Source organism: Spermophilus citellus, assembly GCF_964194105.1.
Source record: "Spermophilus citellus genome assembly, chromosome: 2".
In the NCBI taxonomy this organism is placed as follows: Eukaryota; Metazoa; Chordata; class Mammalia; order Rodentia; family Sciuridae; genus Spermophilus; species Spermophilus citellus.
This window is the reverse complement of record NC_138183.1, coordinates 8,167,128-8,181,997: the sequence shown is the minus strand read 5'-3', so window position 1 is coordinate 8,181,997 and position 14,870 is coordinate 8,167,128. Positions and strand designations below refer to the sequence as shown.

The 14,870-nt window shown below is 58.1% G+C and overlaps 1 protein-coding gene across 5 annotated transcripts in view; it reads left to right on the top strand.

Moving 5' to 3' along the window:
- Positions 1-11,645, top strand: part of LRSAM1 (leucine rich repeat and sterile alpha motif containing 1) — a 52,802-nt gene extending 41,157 nt beyond the window's left edge. For 4 of the 5 annotated variants that reach the window (XM_081280828.1, XM_081280827.1, XM_081280826.1 and 1 more), the window contains 5 exons: positions 7,027-7,125; positions 7,836-7,967; positions 8,969-9,050; positions 9,697-9,842; positions 10,972-11,645. In XM_081280828.1, coding sequence (XP_081136954.1) covers positions 7,027-7,125; positions 7,836-7,967; positions 8,969-9,050; positions 9,697-9,842; positions 10,972-11,097 — 585 coding nt within the window. In that variant the 3' untranslated portion in view covers positions 11,098-11,645. Of the gene's footprint in view, positions 1-7,026; positions 7,126-7,835; positions 7,968-8,968; positions 9,051-9,696; positions 9,843-9,961; positions 10,040-10,971 lie in introns of those variants that run through there. The other variant, XM_081280830.1, reaches the window with a different exon arrangement.
- Positions 11,646-14,870: the final 3,225 nt, after the last annotated feature.

Below are 14,870 nucleotides of genomic sequence, written 5' to 3'. Positions count from 1 at the left end.
CTGTGTCCTCCCCCACACACTGTGTCCTCCCACACACGGTGTCCTCTCCCACACACTGTGTCCTCTCCCACACACGGTGTCCTCCCACACACGGTGTCCTCTCCCACACACTGTGTCCTCCCACACACGGTGTCCTCTCCCACACACACTGTGTCCTCCCCCACACACTGTGTCCTCCCACACACGGTGCCCTCTCCCACACACTGTGTCCTCCCACACACAGTGTCCTCCCACACACTGTGTCCTCCCACACACTGTGTCCTCTCCCACACACACTGTGTCCTCCCACACACGGTGCCCTCTCCCACACACTGTGTCCTCCCACACACACTGTGTCCTCCCCCACACACGGTGTCCTCCCACACACGGTGTCCTCTCCCACACTGTGTCCTCTCCCACACACTGTGTCCTCCCACACACAGTGTCCTCCCACACACAGTGTCCTCTCCCACACAGTGTCCTCTCCCACACACACTGTGTCCTCTCCCACACGCTGTGTCCTCTCGCACACACACTGTGTCCTCTCCCACACACACGGTGTCCTCTCCCACACACACGGTGTCCTCCCCCACACACTGTGTCCTCCCACACACGGTGTCCTCCCACACACGGTGTCCTCCCCCACACACGGTGTCCTCCCACACACGGTGTCCTCTCCCACACACGGTGTCCTCCCACACACTGTGTCCTCTCCCACACACACTGTGTCCTCCCCCACACACTGTGTCCTCCCACACACGGTGCCCTCTCCCACACACTGTGTCCTCCCACACACGGTGCCCTCTCCCACACACTGTGTCCTCTCCCACACACTGTGTCTTCCCCCACACACTGTGTCTTCCCCCACACACTGTGTCCTCTCCCACACACAGTGTCCTCTCCCACACACTGTGTCCTCTCCCACACACACTGTGTCCTCCCACACACTGTGTCCTCTCCCACACACACTGTGTCCTCCCACACACTGTGTCCTCTCCCACACACACTGTGTCCTCTCCCACACACACTGTGTCCTCTCCCACACACTGTGTCCTCTCCCACACACTGTGTCCTCCCACACACGGTGTCCTCCCACACACGGTGTCCTCCCACACACGGTGTCCTCCCCCACACACGGTGTCCTCCCACACACGGTGTCCTCTCCCACACACGGTGTCCTCCCACACACTGTGTCCTCTCCCACACACACTGTGTCCTCCCCCACACACTGTGTCCTCTCCCACACACAGTGTCCTCTCCCACACACACTGTGTCCTCCCACACACTGTGTCCTCTCCCACACAAACTGTGTCCTCCCACACACTGTGTCCTCTCCCACACACACTGTGTCCTCTCCCACACACACTGTGTCCTCTCCCACACACTGTGTCCTCTCCCACACACGGTGTCCTCTCCCACACACACTGTGTCCTCTCCCACACACACTGTGTCCTCTCCCACACACTGTGTCCTCTCCCACACACACTGTGTCCTCTCCCACACACACTGTGTCCTCTCCCACACACTGTGTCCTCCCACACACGGTGTCCTCTCCCACACACGGTGCCCTCTCCCACACACGGTGCCCTCTCCCACACACGGTGTCCTCCCACACACGGTGTCCTCCCCCACACACGGTGTCCTCCCACACACGGTGTCCTCTCCCACACACGGTGTCCTCCCACACACTGTGTCCTCTCCCACACACACTGTGTCCTCCCCCACACACTGTGTCCTCTCCCACACACAGTGTCCTCTCCCACACACACTGTGTCCTCCCACACACTGTGTCCTCTCCCACACAAACTGTGTCCTCCCACACACTGTGTCCTCTCCCACACACACTGTGTCCTCTCCCACACACACTGTGTCCTCTCCCACACACTGTGTCCTCTCCCACACACGGTGTCCTCTCCCACACACACTGTGTCCTCTCCCACACACACTGTGTCCTCTCCCACACACTGTGTCCTCTCCCACACACACTGTGTCCTCTCCCACACACACTGTGTCCTCTCCCACACACTGTGTCCTCCCACACACGGTGTCCTCTCCCACACACGGTGCCCTCTCCCACACACGGTGCCCTCTCCCACACACTGTGTCCTCCCACACACAGTGTCCTCCCACACACTGTGTCCTCCCACACACTGTGTCCTCTCCCACACACACTGTGTCCTCCCACACACGGTGCCCTCTCCCACACACTGTGTCCTCCCACACACACTGTGTCCTCCCCCACACACGGTGTCCTCCCACACACGGTGTCCTCTCCCACACTGTGTCCTCTCCCACACACTGTGTCCTCCCACACACAGTGTCCTCCCACACACAGTGTCCTCTCCCACACAGTGTCCTCTCCCACACACACTGTGTCCTCTCCCACACGCTGTGTCCTCTCGCACACACACTGTGTCCTCTCGCACACATACACTGTCCTCTCCCACACACACGGTGTCCTCTCCCACACACTGTGTCCTCTCCCACACACTGTGTCCTCCCACACACACGGTGTCCTCTCCCACACACACGGTGTCCTCTCCCACACACACGGTGTCCTCTCCCACACACACGGTGTCCTCCCCCACACACGGTGTCCTCTCCCACACACTGTCTCCTCTCCCACACACACGGTGTCCTCCCCCACACACGGTGTCCTCCCACACACGGTGTCCTCTCCCACACACGGTGTCCTCTCCCCCACACTGTGTCCTCCCACACACACTGTGTCCTCTCCCACACACTGTGTCCTCCCACACACTGTGTCCTCTTTCACACACGGTGTCCTCCCCCACACACTGTGTCCTCCCACACACGGTGTCCTCTCCCACACACTGTGTCCTCCCACACACAGTGTCCTCCCACACACTGTGTCCTCCCACACACTGTGTCCTCCCACACACTGTGTCCTCCCACACACACGGTGTCCTCTCCCACACACACTGTGTCCTCCCCCACACACTGTGTCCTCCCACACACGGTGTCCTCCCACACACACTGTGTCCTCCCCCACACACGGTGTCCTCCCACACACGGTGTCCTCTCCCACACACGGTGTCCTCTCCCCCACACTGTGTCCTCCCACACACACTGTGTCCTCTCCCACACACTGTGTCCTCCCACACACTGTGTCCTCTTTCACACACGGTGTCCTCTCCCACACACTGTGTCCTCTCCCACACACAGTGTCCTCCCACACACTGTGTCCTCCCACACACTGTGTCCTCCCACACACTGTGTCCTCCCACACACACGGTGTCCTCTCCCACACACACTGTGTCCTCTCCCACACACTGTGTCCTCCCCCACACACGGTGTCCTCTCCCACACACACTGTGTCCTCCCCCACACACTGTGTCCTCCCACACACGGTGTCCTCCCACACACACTGTGTCCTCTCCCACACACTGTGTCCTCCCACACACGGTGTCCTCTCCCACACACGGTGTCCTCCCACACACGGTGTCCTCCCACACACGGTGTCCTCCCACACACTGTGTCCTCCCACACACTGTGTCCTCTCCCACCCACGGTGTCCTCCCACACACTGTGTCCTCTCCCACACACACTGTGTCCTCCCACACACTGTGTCCTCCCACACACGGTGTCCTCTCCCACACACGGTGTCCTCCCACACACGGTGTCCTCTCCCACACACTGTGTCCTCCCACACACTGTGTCCTCTCCCACACACTGTGTCTTCCCCCACACACGGTGTCTTCCCCCACACACGGTGTCCTCCCACACACGGTGTCCTCCCACACACGGTGTCCTCCCACACACTGTGTCCTCTCCCACACACTGTGTCCTCTCCCACACACTGTGTCCTCCCACACACGGTGTCCTCCCCCACACACGGTGTCCTCCCCCACACACGGTGTCCTCTCCCACACACGGTGTCCTCCCACACACGGTGTCCTCCCACACACACAGTGTCCTCTCCCACCCACGGTGTCCTCCCACACACGGTGTCCTCCCACACACGGTGTCCTCCCACACACGGTGCCCTCTCCCACCCACGGTGTCCTCCCACACACGGTGTCCTCCCACACACGGTGCCCTCTCCCACCCACGGTGTCCTCCCACACACGGTGTCCTCCCACACACGGTGTCCTCTCCCACCCACGGTGTCCTCTCCCACACACTGTGTCCTCCCCCACACACGGTGTCCTCCCCCACACACGGTGCCCTCTCCCACCCACGGTGTCCTCCCACACACGGTGTCCTCCCACACACTGTGTCCTCTCCCACACTCGGTGTCCTCCCACACACGGTTCCCTCCCACACACGGTGTTCTCCCACACACGGTGTCCTCTCCCACACACTGTGTCCTCTCCCACACACACTGTGTCCCCTCCCACACACTGTGTCCTCTCCCACACACGGTGTCCTCTCCCACACACTGTGTCCTCCCCCACACACGGTGTCCTTCCCCACACACGGTGTCCTCTCCCACACAGTGTCCTCTCCCACCCACGGTGTCCTCCCACACACGGTTCCCTCCCACACACGGTGTTCTCCCACACACGGTGTCCTCTCCCACCCACGGTGTCCTCCCACACACGGTGTCCTCCCACACACTGTGTCCTCTCCCACACTCGGTGTCCTCCCACACACTGTGTCCTCCCACACACGGTGTCCTCTCCCACACACTGTGTCCTCCCACACACGGTGCCCTCTCCCACACACTGTGTCCTCTCCCACCCACGGTGTCCTCCCACACACTGTGTCCTCTCCCACCCACGGTGTCCTCCCCCACACACGGCTGTCCTCCCCCACACGCGAGCTGCGTCTCTAAACACTCTCATTGCTGGGGTAAAGGTGCCCGTAGAAGGAAGGCGGGAAGGACAGAGGAGCAGCCTTCTGGTGCCTGGATGTGGACTCCTGCTCCTGACACACATTTCTAGGGGCCCACGTTGGGGCCGCGTGTACCTGAGTCCCAGCTCCTTGGGAGGCTGAGATGAGAGGCTCGCTTGAACCTAGGAGCTGACCGGTCTGGGCTGTGTAGAGACCCCTTCTCAAAATGACCAGCCGGGGCTGGGGTGGGGGTTCCGCGGCAAGGCCCTGGGTTCGATCCTCAGCACCACATAGAAATAAATAAGTGAAGGTATCGTGTCCAAGTACAACTAAAAATATAAAAAACAAAATACCCAGCCTGCCTTCACGTCATTCAAGTGACCCACTGAGTTCCTGTTTGCGGCTGCACTGGGACAAGCTGTCATTTGATCAGGCTTCTATTAACCAGTTTTTTAGTCTTTGTCAACAATGGTCTCTGAGTGTCTTTATAGCTAAGGACTTTTTTCTAAAGTAACATCTTTATATGTATTTTTTTTTACTTGTAATAACTTTATTTTATTTATTTTTATGTGGTGCTGAGGACCAAACCCAGTGCCTCATGCAGGCTAAGCGAGTGCTCTGCCATCAAGCCCCAGCCCCAGCCCTGTAGCTAAGGCTTTGGGGACAGCATGAGGATGGCCTCCAGGAGAGGACACCCCACATCCAGGGCGGGTGGCTGAATAAGCTTTGGGCAGGAGGCCAGACCCTCTGCGCAGATGGCTTTGATTCTGAGGCCTGTCGGGGTGGCGGAGCCCACAGTGGCTATCTCCTGCAGACCCCGTGGGCACCCTGGCAGTAAGGACAGAAGCCAGGCCCACCAGCTGGGACTGAAAAAGACCCAGTTTTGCCGAGTCACTGTGAACGCACCAAGCTCCATTCTGGGCCCCGCCTGTGCAGATCGGGAAGAGTGAGACCATCTCCTTCCAGAGCCCAGCAAAAGCCCAGGTGGCATGTTTGTGCCAATCAGACGCAGGCTGCTCCTCGTGAGGCCTCACCACCACCGCCCACACCGTGTGCATGTGTGACAGGTGGCCCGGCAGCGTGCAGTGCCAGCCATATGCTGTGCCCTGGTGCTTCTCTTCTCGTAGCCCTGGGGCCTCCCCAGGGAGGGGGCAGCACTACCCAGCAGAGCACTCAGGGCCACAGGTGTAGGACGGAGGTACGCCCTCAGCCAGGGAGGGCCTGGGACAGCTTGGCAAGGCCCAGGAAGGCCTGCCGGGGACATGAGGCCCAAGTGTGTGGGGAGAGGCCCGTGTGGAGCCGCTCCCGAGGGTGGCTGCAGCCTCCAAGCCCTGAGCGCAGGGGATCCCTGTCCCGCGGGGCTTCAGCTTCCTCCCTGTGAGGTAGAATCTTCCAGCGCACAGTGCTCTAGAAAGGCCACGGCTGGGGCTGTCCCTGTGGAGGGCATTGGTGTGACTCACTGCTCCGTCCCCTCACCTAGAGCAGCGCTGGCCCAGAACAGCACTGATGATGGTTATCAAAGGCACCGTGAGGGCACCGTCCCGGCACGTTCCTGAGTCTTCAGACTTGCCCCACGGCGAAGCCTCCCCAGAAACCGGAGTGTCCTAAGGAGCCTGCACCTGGCCTGGTGCCCGGGCAGTCTGAGCTCTCTGGGGACAGAGAGGGCTGCATAGGCCTGCTCTCCCACCAGCAGATAAGAGGGCATCTCTCCAGAGGCAGTGGCAGAGTGTGGGACCAGGTGGCAGGGGGCTCAGGCGCAGGTGTGTGGCATCAAGCATCTGTCACCTTCCTTCTCCAGAATCATCCCTGGCCACAGCTGGGAAAGGCAAGGCTTCCAGCCTTCTTGGTTTCAGTGGGTTAATGGTGGGACAAGTGATGGGACAGCCCTTTGTGTGAACTACCAGGTGCCACCATCTGCCCAGAGGAACGCAGTTCACAACTGTCATTGTCATTACACTTTGTTTTTTTCTTCTTCTTCTTCTTCCTCCTCACCTCCACCCCCACCCCTGCTCCTTCTTTTTCCAGTACTGGGAATTGAGCCCAGGGGTGCTCTACCACTGAGCCACATCCCAGCCCTTTTTGTATTTTGAGATGGGGTCTCCTTAAGTTGCCCAGACTGGCCTCAAACTTGTGATCCTCCTGTCTTGGCCTCCCAGGTTGCTGAGATTACAGACAGGGACCACGACGCCTGGCAGTGTTAGTTTTTATTTCTGGTTTGTAACTAACATTGACTGTTTCCATTCTTGGCAGACGGAGTTAGAAGCCAAAAGTGAGACCAAGCAGGAAAATTACTGGCTCATCCAGTATCAGCGACTTCTGAACCAGAAGCCCTTGTCCTTGAAGCTGCAGGTAAGAACACCGCTGCCCTCTGGGTTGCGGGCCAGCAGGGGCCCTCCCAGAGGAGCCGCAGAGCCGCAGCCCTGCCCTGCGGCTGGTCACTCCAGTTTAATTCAGTTCATTTTTCTGCTGACCCTCGTGTGCCAGGACCTTTTAGAAACAGAAATGAGAGTGAGAGTCCGTTCACTCTGGAGAGGGAGAAAACAGGGTGCCCGTCACCGTCCTGCAGGCAGAGACCACGAGCCCCGCAGGGGCAGGACAGACCGAGGTCTCTCCCTCCTCTCTCCTCTCCCTCCTCTCTCTCACGCGCACAGGCGCACACACACTTTTTCATATTTATTTTTTAGTTGTAGTTGGACACAATACCTTTATTTACTTATTTTTATGTGGTGCTGAGGATCGAACCAGGTCCTCGCACATGCTAGGTGAGCGCTCCACTGCTGAGCCCCAGCCCCGCACACTTTTAAAATACAGAATAAAATACATGATAAAAGCCCAGTACCCACGGGTTTGGCAGCTGGGACGGACAGCTCTCCCGCCCACGCGCAGAGCCGCCCCATCACCCCAGGCTCCGTGGTGTCCCGTGTGCGGTGAACCCTGGTGTATTTTAACAGTTCCACTGCGGTGGACATTCAAGTCGCTCACCACCTCAAGTTGACAGATGGAATAGCTCTCCCTCTCTCCACGTGGGCACCCTGGCCTTGCTCGGGTGTGTCCTGCAGGAGGAAGGCATGGAGCGCCAGCTGGTGGCCCTGCTGGTGCAGCTCTCTGCCGAGCACTACCTGCCCATCTTCGCCCACCACCGCATCTCACTGGACATGCTGAGCCGCATGAGCCCTGGGGACCTGGCCAAGGTGGGTGCAGCGGCCCCTGAGGAGGTCAGAGGCAAGGGCTGATTGCTTTTCATTCAGTGTGGTAGGGCCAGTCATGCTTAAAGGGCCCAGGGCTTCCTTGTGTCCAGATGACCTCATGCCTACCCCATCTGTCCCCAGCCGCCCATGTGTGCTCTGCAATGCCAACCCATGTCCTTGGGGGTGGTCTGGTCCAGCCCTTACCCTGCCCCTTGGCTTCACAGCCATGGCCACAGCACTGCCTGAGCCCCAGCCAAGTTCTGGGTGTGAGTCAAGCTCTGTATGTCCAGTTAGCCCACGTGCTGCCTAAAATAGAATGACCCAATGGCTGCTGCCGCCTTCCTAGTGGACGCTTGCATTTCCCAGGCAAGGCTCCGATAGTCTGCAGACCCGAACTTGATGACTCGCTCTCCCGGCAGCCCCTGAGACAGGTGCTGTCATCCTTGGCAACTTCAGATGGGGAAACTGAGCCCCCTGAGCAAGCTTAGGGCTTGACCTCAGGTGGTCTGGCCCCGAGTCCCTGCTCTCTTCTACTCTGTGTCCTGTCTTTCCTGCAGACAGAGGACGAGATGGCACTGAAGAGTCCTGGGCCATGCCACTTGGGCTCTGGGAGCCCAGGGACTGTGTGGCCAGGCACAGCTGCCTCTCTGCAGCTTGGCTCAACTGTGGCTTCTCTCCCTGTCACCTGGTTATGCAAGTGACATCGTTGGTGTAATCCCTAGCACTGGATAGTATTTGATGAGCTGTAGCTGTTACTAGTCTTGGTGTCCTTTGGGGCCTCAGTTTCTCCCCCTGCCACACTGATCAGTGCCCCTAGACCTGAGCCAGTCGCCTTCACAGTTGTCTGGGCACTGCCTGATGCTGACCCCGAGCCTGGTCTGCCACATTCCAACCAAAGGTACCAGAGGCTCCCTGTGGGCCGGGGCCTCGCGGGCCGCTCCACCCAGCAGAGCAGGCTCCTGCTCAGCCCCAGTCACAGTCTGCTCTTTTCTGAACTGCCGCAGATTGGCGTCTCAGAAGCTGGCCTGCAGCATGAGATCCTACAGAGAGTCCAGGAGCTGCTGGCCAAGGCCAGGATGCAGCCAGGTACTGACCCCAGGGCCTTCTCCAGGGCTTCTCCTAACAGCCCCAACCGTATGCGTGGCTGGCTGATTGGCCCTGGCAGGGGCTGGCTCAGGGCAGAGTGGGCAGCTGGAAGCTCTGCTGGTTCGAGGGTGGGGGAAAGAGCAGAGAAGCAGCTTTGGGGGCCTCTCGTCTGCTTCCTGCTCCTCCCGTCTCCTGATGGGCAGCAGCCCATGCTGTCTCCTGGGCAGCCTGGTAGTTCAAAGCTCAGCCCCTAACCAAGGGCCTCTGTTCTGCGCTCCACCACAAGGTGGCTCTGTGGCTCCCAGCAAGCGGTGTTCCCTCTGAGCCTCAGATTTCTCATCTCTGCTGCAGAGTGGCTGAGTTAGGATGAGTGGCTAAGTTAAGCACGGTGGCCATGCCTGGTAGCGTCATGTGGTAGCTAGGCAGAAACTCACTTCTGTTTCACAGATAGGGAAACAGGGGATGAGGCTCAGAGAGGAGGAATAAGAGGGTATGGTGGGGAGCCCATCCCCAGCTCAGAGATCACAACAGCCCCATCCTCGCCCCAGGTCACACACTTGTGGGCAGCCAGGGCCAGAGGCACCCCTAGGGGTTGGGAGCACCTGGGATGACCCCCTGGCTCAGCCTGTCCCTCTGGTCTCCCCAGAGCTGGAACCACCCAAGGAAGAGGTCCTTGGGGCCCTGGAGTCCCCCACACACCCCCAGGAGCCTCCTGAGCCAGTGAGACCATCAGCGCCCCCTGCTGAGCTGCAGCCGCAGGCCTCCGAGTGTGTTGTGTGCCTGGAACGCGAGGTGAGTCTGGGGCCACCAGGCAGGGCCACCAGGGTGCCGGACCCACCTAGCCGCCCACTGCCCCATGCCCACAGCCGTCCTCCTCCACCCCTCCAGACCTGTGCGTCATTTCCCAACAGTTTCCTGTGGTTACAGAAGTATACTGTATTCATTAGACATTTTGGAAACTAAAAGGAAACAAAAATGACCCATGGTCCCGTGACCAAAATATGAGTAATGCTAACATTATTTTCTGAACATTTTTTTTTTCATAAGAAGGTGTTTTCCTCCAACTTAATAAGTATATTAGGGAATTCTCTCAGGTCATGAAATATCAACAACAGGATTTTCCCTGCCAAGTCTCTTTAAAAATCACCTTTTAAAAATTGTTGCAGAATTAACACTTTCTTCAGAAATTAAACAAGTGTATAAACTATCAATTCTCACTTGCCGCCACCAGGGGATGCTGCTTATAAAAGCAGCTGTGTTAGCAGTGTGACAGTCCCCTGGTCATTAATGTAGCCAGGGAGTGGCATGGTGCAAATGGACCACTGCTCTCTGGCCCAGTTCAACATTGCAGATGGCAGACGGCTGTGAAGGCTTTGGAGCACAGCCGTGGCCATCTCCTAAGGGTGTGTTCTGAGCAAGAAATGCTAGGGCAGAGCCTGAGAAAGGCACAGCACTCTTGCTCACGGACCAGAGCCCGGCTGGGCAAGCACACGCACCGTGAGGACTGCACACATGGGCGGGAGCTCAGTGGTGGGACAGGCTGGGCTCCCTCCCACCACTGAAAAGAACCGCCAGGAACCTCAGTGCCCAGGAGCGGGGGCTGGTTAAGCAAACCATGGTCCTGCAGAGGGCCCCACACAGCTGCCACACGACAGAGGCCAAGAAACTTTATTTAAGGAAGGGGTGGGGGTGGGTTCTGGGCTTTCACTTGTTATTTACAAAACGTAGAGAAGTAGACACAAAACTGCAAACATAACAACTAGGTTTTTGTGACCTGTGGCACTTATCTGTATGATATTTGAATAGCTTATGGTGACCATGGCACCAGATATTTAAGGTTAGGTCCCAGGGGCTGGGACTCAGTGGCGTCCATCCCAGAGAACCCAGCAGGGCCCCACCCACACGGCCGCTCTTCCCTCAGGCCCAGATGGTCTTCCTCACCTGTGGCCACGTCTGCTGCTGCCAGCAGTGCTGCCAGCCGCTGCGCACCTGCCCGCTGTGCCGCCAGGAGATTGCCCAGCGCCTCCGGATCTACCACAGCAGCTGAGGGGCCCTCGGCACCGCCTCCGCCACCACAGGCCCAGGGTGCCCTTCACCCCTGCGCCACCCACGCTAGGGTGAGCCCCCTCCTGGACTTCTCCCCACCACCTGTGAGCCCCCAGCCGTGAGCCCCCTGCGGGTCGGGCCAGGTGGAGGCACTCCCAACCCGTGGCAGAGCTAGTCCAAACGCTGAAGAGAGGGCATGCATAGCTCTACTGGAGACCAGCCCTGGTGGCACGGGGACAGGGTCCAGGGAGTGGACAGGTGGCTGTGCCACCACCTGGCCTGGGGAATGAGCACCCTGGCCAAGTTGAAAATCTCCACCTCTCGGCCATCCGCCTGTGGGATTGCCATTCTCACCTGTGGGACGTGCCACCTGGCCTGGCCTGGAGTGGGGATGTCCTGGGGAGGGGTGAGCTGTGCAGGCCTGTGTCGAGGGCCTCCCCTCTGCTGCTCCCTGTGCATGCCCCACCCACGCTGCACATCTGTAGCTCCTCACCCCGCGCAGCTCCACCCAAAGCAGGAACATCAATAAACCTATCGGTGAGCTCCTGGCCCATGTCATCCGTGGACCTCCTGGGAGCCCAGAAGGGAGGGGACTGGGTCAGGAGAAGAGCAGCTCAACCAGGGAACGAGTCCAGGAGTGGGTGCACCTCAGCTGAAAGGAAAGGGAGAAGGGCACTGCTGTGGGGGGGGGAGCCAGAGCCGGGACAGCAGCACCACCTCTCCATGATCGGGAACGCTCAGTGGGTGGGTCGTGTTGGGGTAACGCGCATTGGTGTTACCCCAGACAAGGGAGCAGAGGCTGAGGGGTGATGCTGGACATGTGACTGGGAAGTGGAGCTGGGTTTGAGCACAGACGTCCTGACTCCCAAACCTGCACCATTGTGCTGATGGATCGTGGAAACCCGAGAGCCATGTGCCTTTGGACCCAAGGCAGAGGTGCACCTTTATTATGTGTTACCTGGCAGATTTTTTGAGCCAAGGGCCTCCCTTGCTTTGAGCTGCTCAGGGCACCTGGGCCTCACCCAGCGACTGGCCAGCTTCAGGCCTGCTTCTTCCGCTGCATCCAGTGTGGACGGTGCCGGGCACTGCCGGCTTCAGCTGGTGGCCACCAGGGGGCGCTGAGTGCTCGCCTGAGGTACAGCACCGGAGAGGGCTGGGGAGGAGCCCCGCACCTCCTGGCCTCGGTTTCTCTGCCTCACCGGGACCATCCGTCCTGCAGTGCTGGACAGGACAGAATAAACGACTTCACCATGGGAGTCCTGCTCTCCAAGGACTCTGAGAGCTGGGTGCCTCTTCCCTGTCTTCTCCTGGGGACTTCTGGGGACGCCCCTCCCCCCCAGGCTCCTGGCTTCAGCTTGGTCCAGAGGAGACCGAGACCGAGGCCGGAGGCCCGAGGCAGAGGCAGCCGCCCACTTTCTGGAGACATGGCTTTTTTTCCTTTGCAGTACGGGCCTGAGCCCAGGGCTCTACCACTGAGCTACCCCCCCAGCCCTTCTTCTCTTTTTTGTTGAGGCAAGGTCTAAGTTGCCCAGAGGAGCCTCAGACTTGTAACCTGGAGGACGTGTTTGTGGCTCCCTAATCTTCACAAGGGCCAGAGAACAGGTGTTCTGTCCCTCTTCTGGCCGAGGAGCTTGAGCTCAGTTAGAAACTTGCAAGGACACCAGTGACACACAGCTGAGCCCTGGCCTTTGACCCAGCCCTAGTGACTGAGAGAGGGTGGGACCTAAGCCCCAGGCCACCAGGCCAGGCTGACCAGGGAGCCAACATCCCCCATGGCACCCATCGGGACATGGTTTTGGTCTTTTACTTTTTCTGTTCTTTTTAGTTACATATGACCGTGATGTGTCTTGTCACCTATTGCACACCCATGGAGCTCAACTTCCCTTTCTTGTGTCTGTACATGGTGAGGCGTTACGCTGGTCGTGTATCAATATAGGGACGAAGGAAAGTGACGGCAGATTCATTCTACTGTCTTTCCCATTCCCATCTCCTCTCCCTCCTCCCACTCCCCCATCCAATCTGGTGAACCTCCATTCCCCCCACCCCACAACTGTGGTTCAGCATCTGCATGTCAGAGAGAACATTTGGCCTTTGGTTTTGGGGGATTGGCATGATAGTCTCCAATTCCATCCATTTACTGGCAAATGCCATAATCTCACCCTTCTTTATGGCTGAGTAGTATTCCTTTGTGTATATGTACCACATGTTCTTTATCCATTGATCTGTTGAAGGGCACCTAGGTTGGTTTCATAACTTAGCTATTGTGAACTGAGCTGCTGTAGACATTGATGTGGCCATATCACTACAGTAGGCTGATTTTAAGTCTTTTGGGTAAATGCAGAAGAGTGGTATAATTGGGTCAAGTGGTGGTTCCGTTCCAAGTTTTCTGAGGACTCTCCATGCTCTTTCTAGAGTGGCGGCACCAGCTTGCAGTCCCCCTGGCAGTGTACGGGTGTGCCTTATCCCCACTTCCTCGCAACGCTAATTGTGACTTGTATGCTTGATGATTGCCATTGTGACTGGAGCGTGATGAAATGTCAGTGTAGTTTTAATTTGCATTTCTGTAATTGCTAGTGATGTTGAACATTTTTCATATATTTGTTGACCGATCGTATTTCTTCTTCTGTGTAGTGTCTGTGCAGTTCCTTTGTTGATCAGGATTGTTTGTGGAGTTTTTTGGAGTTAAGTTTTTTGAGTCTTTTTTAAATTATTTTTTAGTTGTAGTTGGACACAACACCCTCATTTCACTCATTTATTTTATGTGGTGCTGAGGATCGACCCCAGGGTCCCACACATGCGAGGTGAGCGCTCTACCGCCGAGCCACAGCCTCAAGTTCTTCATACATCCTGGGGACTGACGCTGTCGGAGGTGCGGGTGGCAGGATTGTCTGCCCTTCTGTAGGCTCTCTTCATGTTCTTGTTTCCTTTGCTGTGAAGAAACGCTCGTTTGATACCATCCCATTTATTGAGTCTGATTTGACTTCTGGCACTGGAGGAATTTGGTTCCTACGCTAACATGACGACGAGTGGCTTTTCCTCCTGGTAGGACAGGGACTGATGCTGGTCGCCTGCAATGAGGGTGGGGTCCAGTCTCACCTTGTGCCTGTGGATTTCCAGATTCCCAGCACGTCTGTGGAAGAGGCTCTTTTCTCCACTGCACGTTTCTGGCGCCTTTGCCAAAGGGGCATGCTTTACCCACAGAGGAAGCACCCCACCCTGCCGGCTGCAGAGGGCTGGGTGTCCCTGTGAGCGTCATCTCAGCTAGGGTGCCCCACCCCTTTGGGCCTAGAGCTGCCCTGAGTCTCCTGGCCCCCGATGTGAAGTCCACAGCCTACAGAAGTGTTCCTCAAACACTGGCACGTGGTCAGGTCTGGAAGAGGTGGTGTGGCCGTTTGTGTCCAGCATGAGCCTGGGCCAGTCCCTAGGGTGGACACCCCAGGCCCTGACTGGCCTCAACACATCTGCCATCCCTCTGGGCCTTACTGTCACCCAGGTCTGGCTGAGGAAGCCACCTGAGTTGCCATGAGGACAGTCCCCTAGGATAGGAGCTCCATGAGCTGGACAGGTGTTCTCTCTGAGCCTCAGTTTCCTCCTCTATCAATGGGAGGCTACTGGAACACAGACCAGAGACCTGCTGGTACTTGGTGAAGTGACGAGCCCAGAAGCCAAGACATAGAGCCCCAGCCCCAGCCCCAGCCCCAAGGAGACTCCTAGACACAGGCCCTGGAGCCAGGTCCCCCCTCCCACGCCCCACACCAGCAACACACAGGGAAG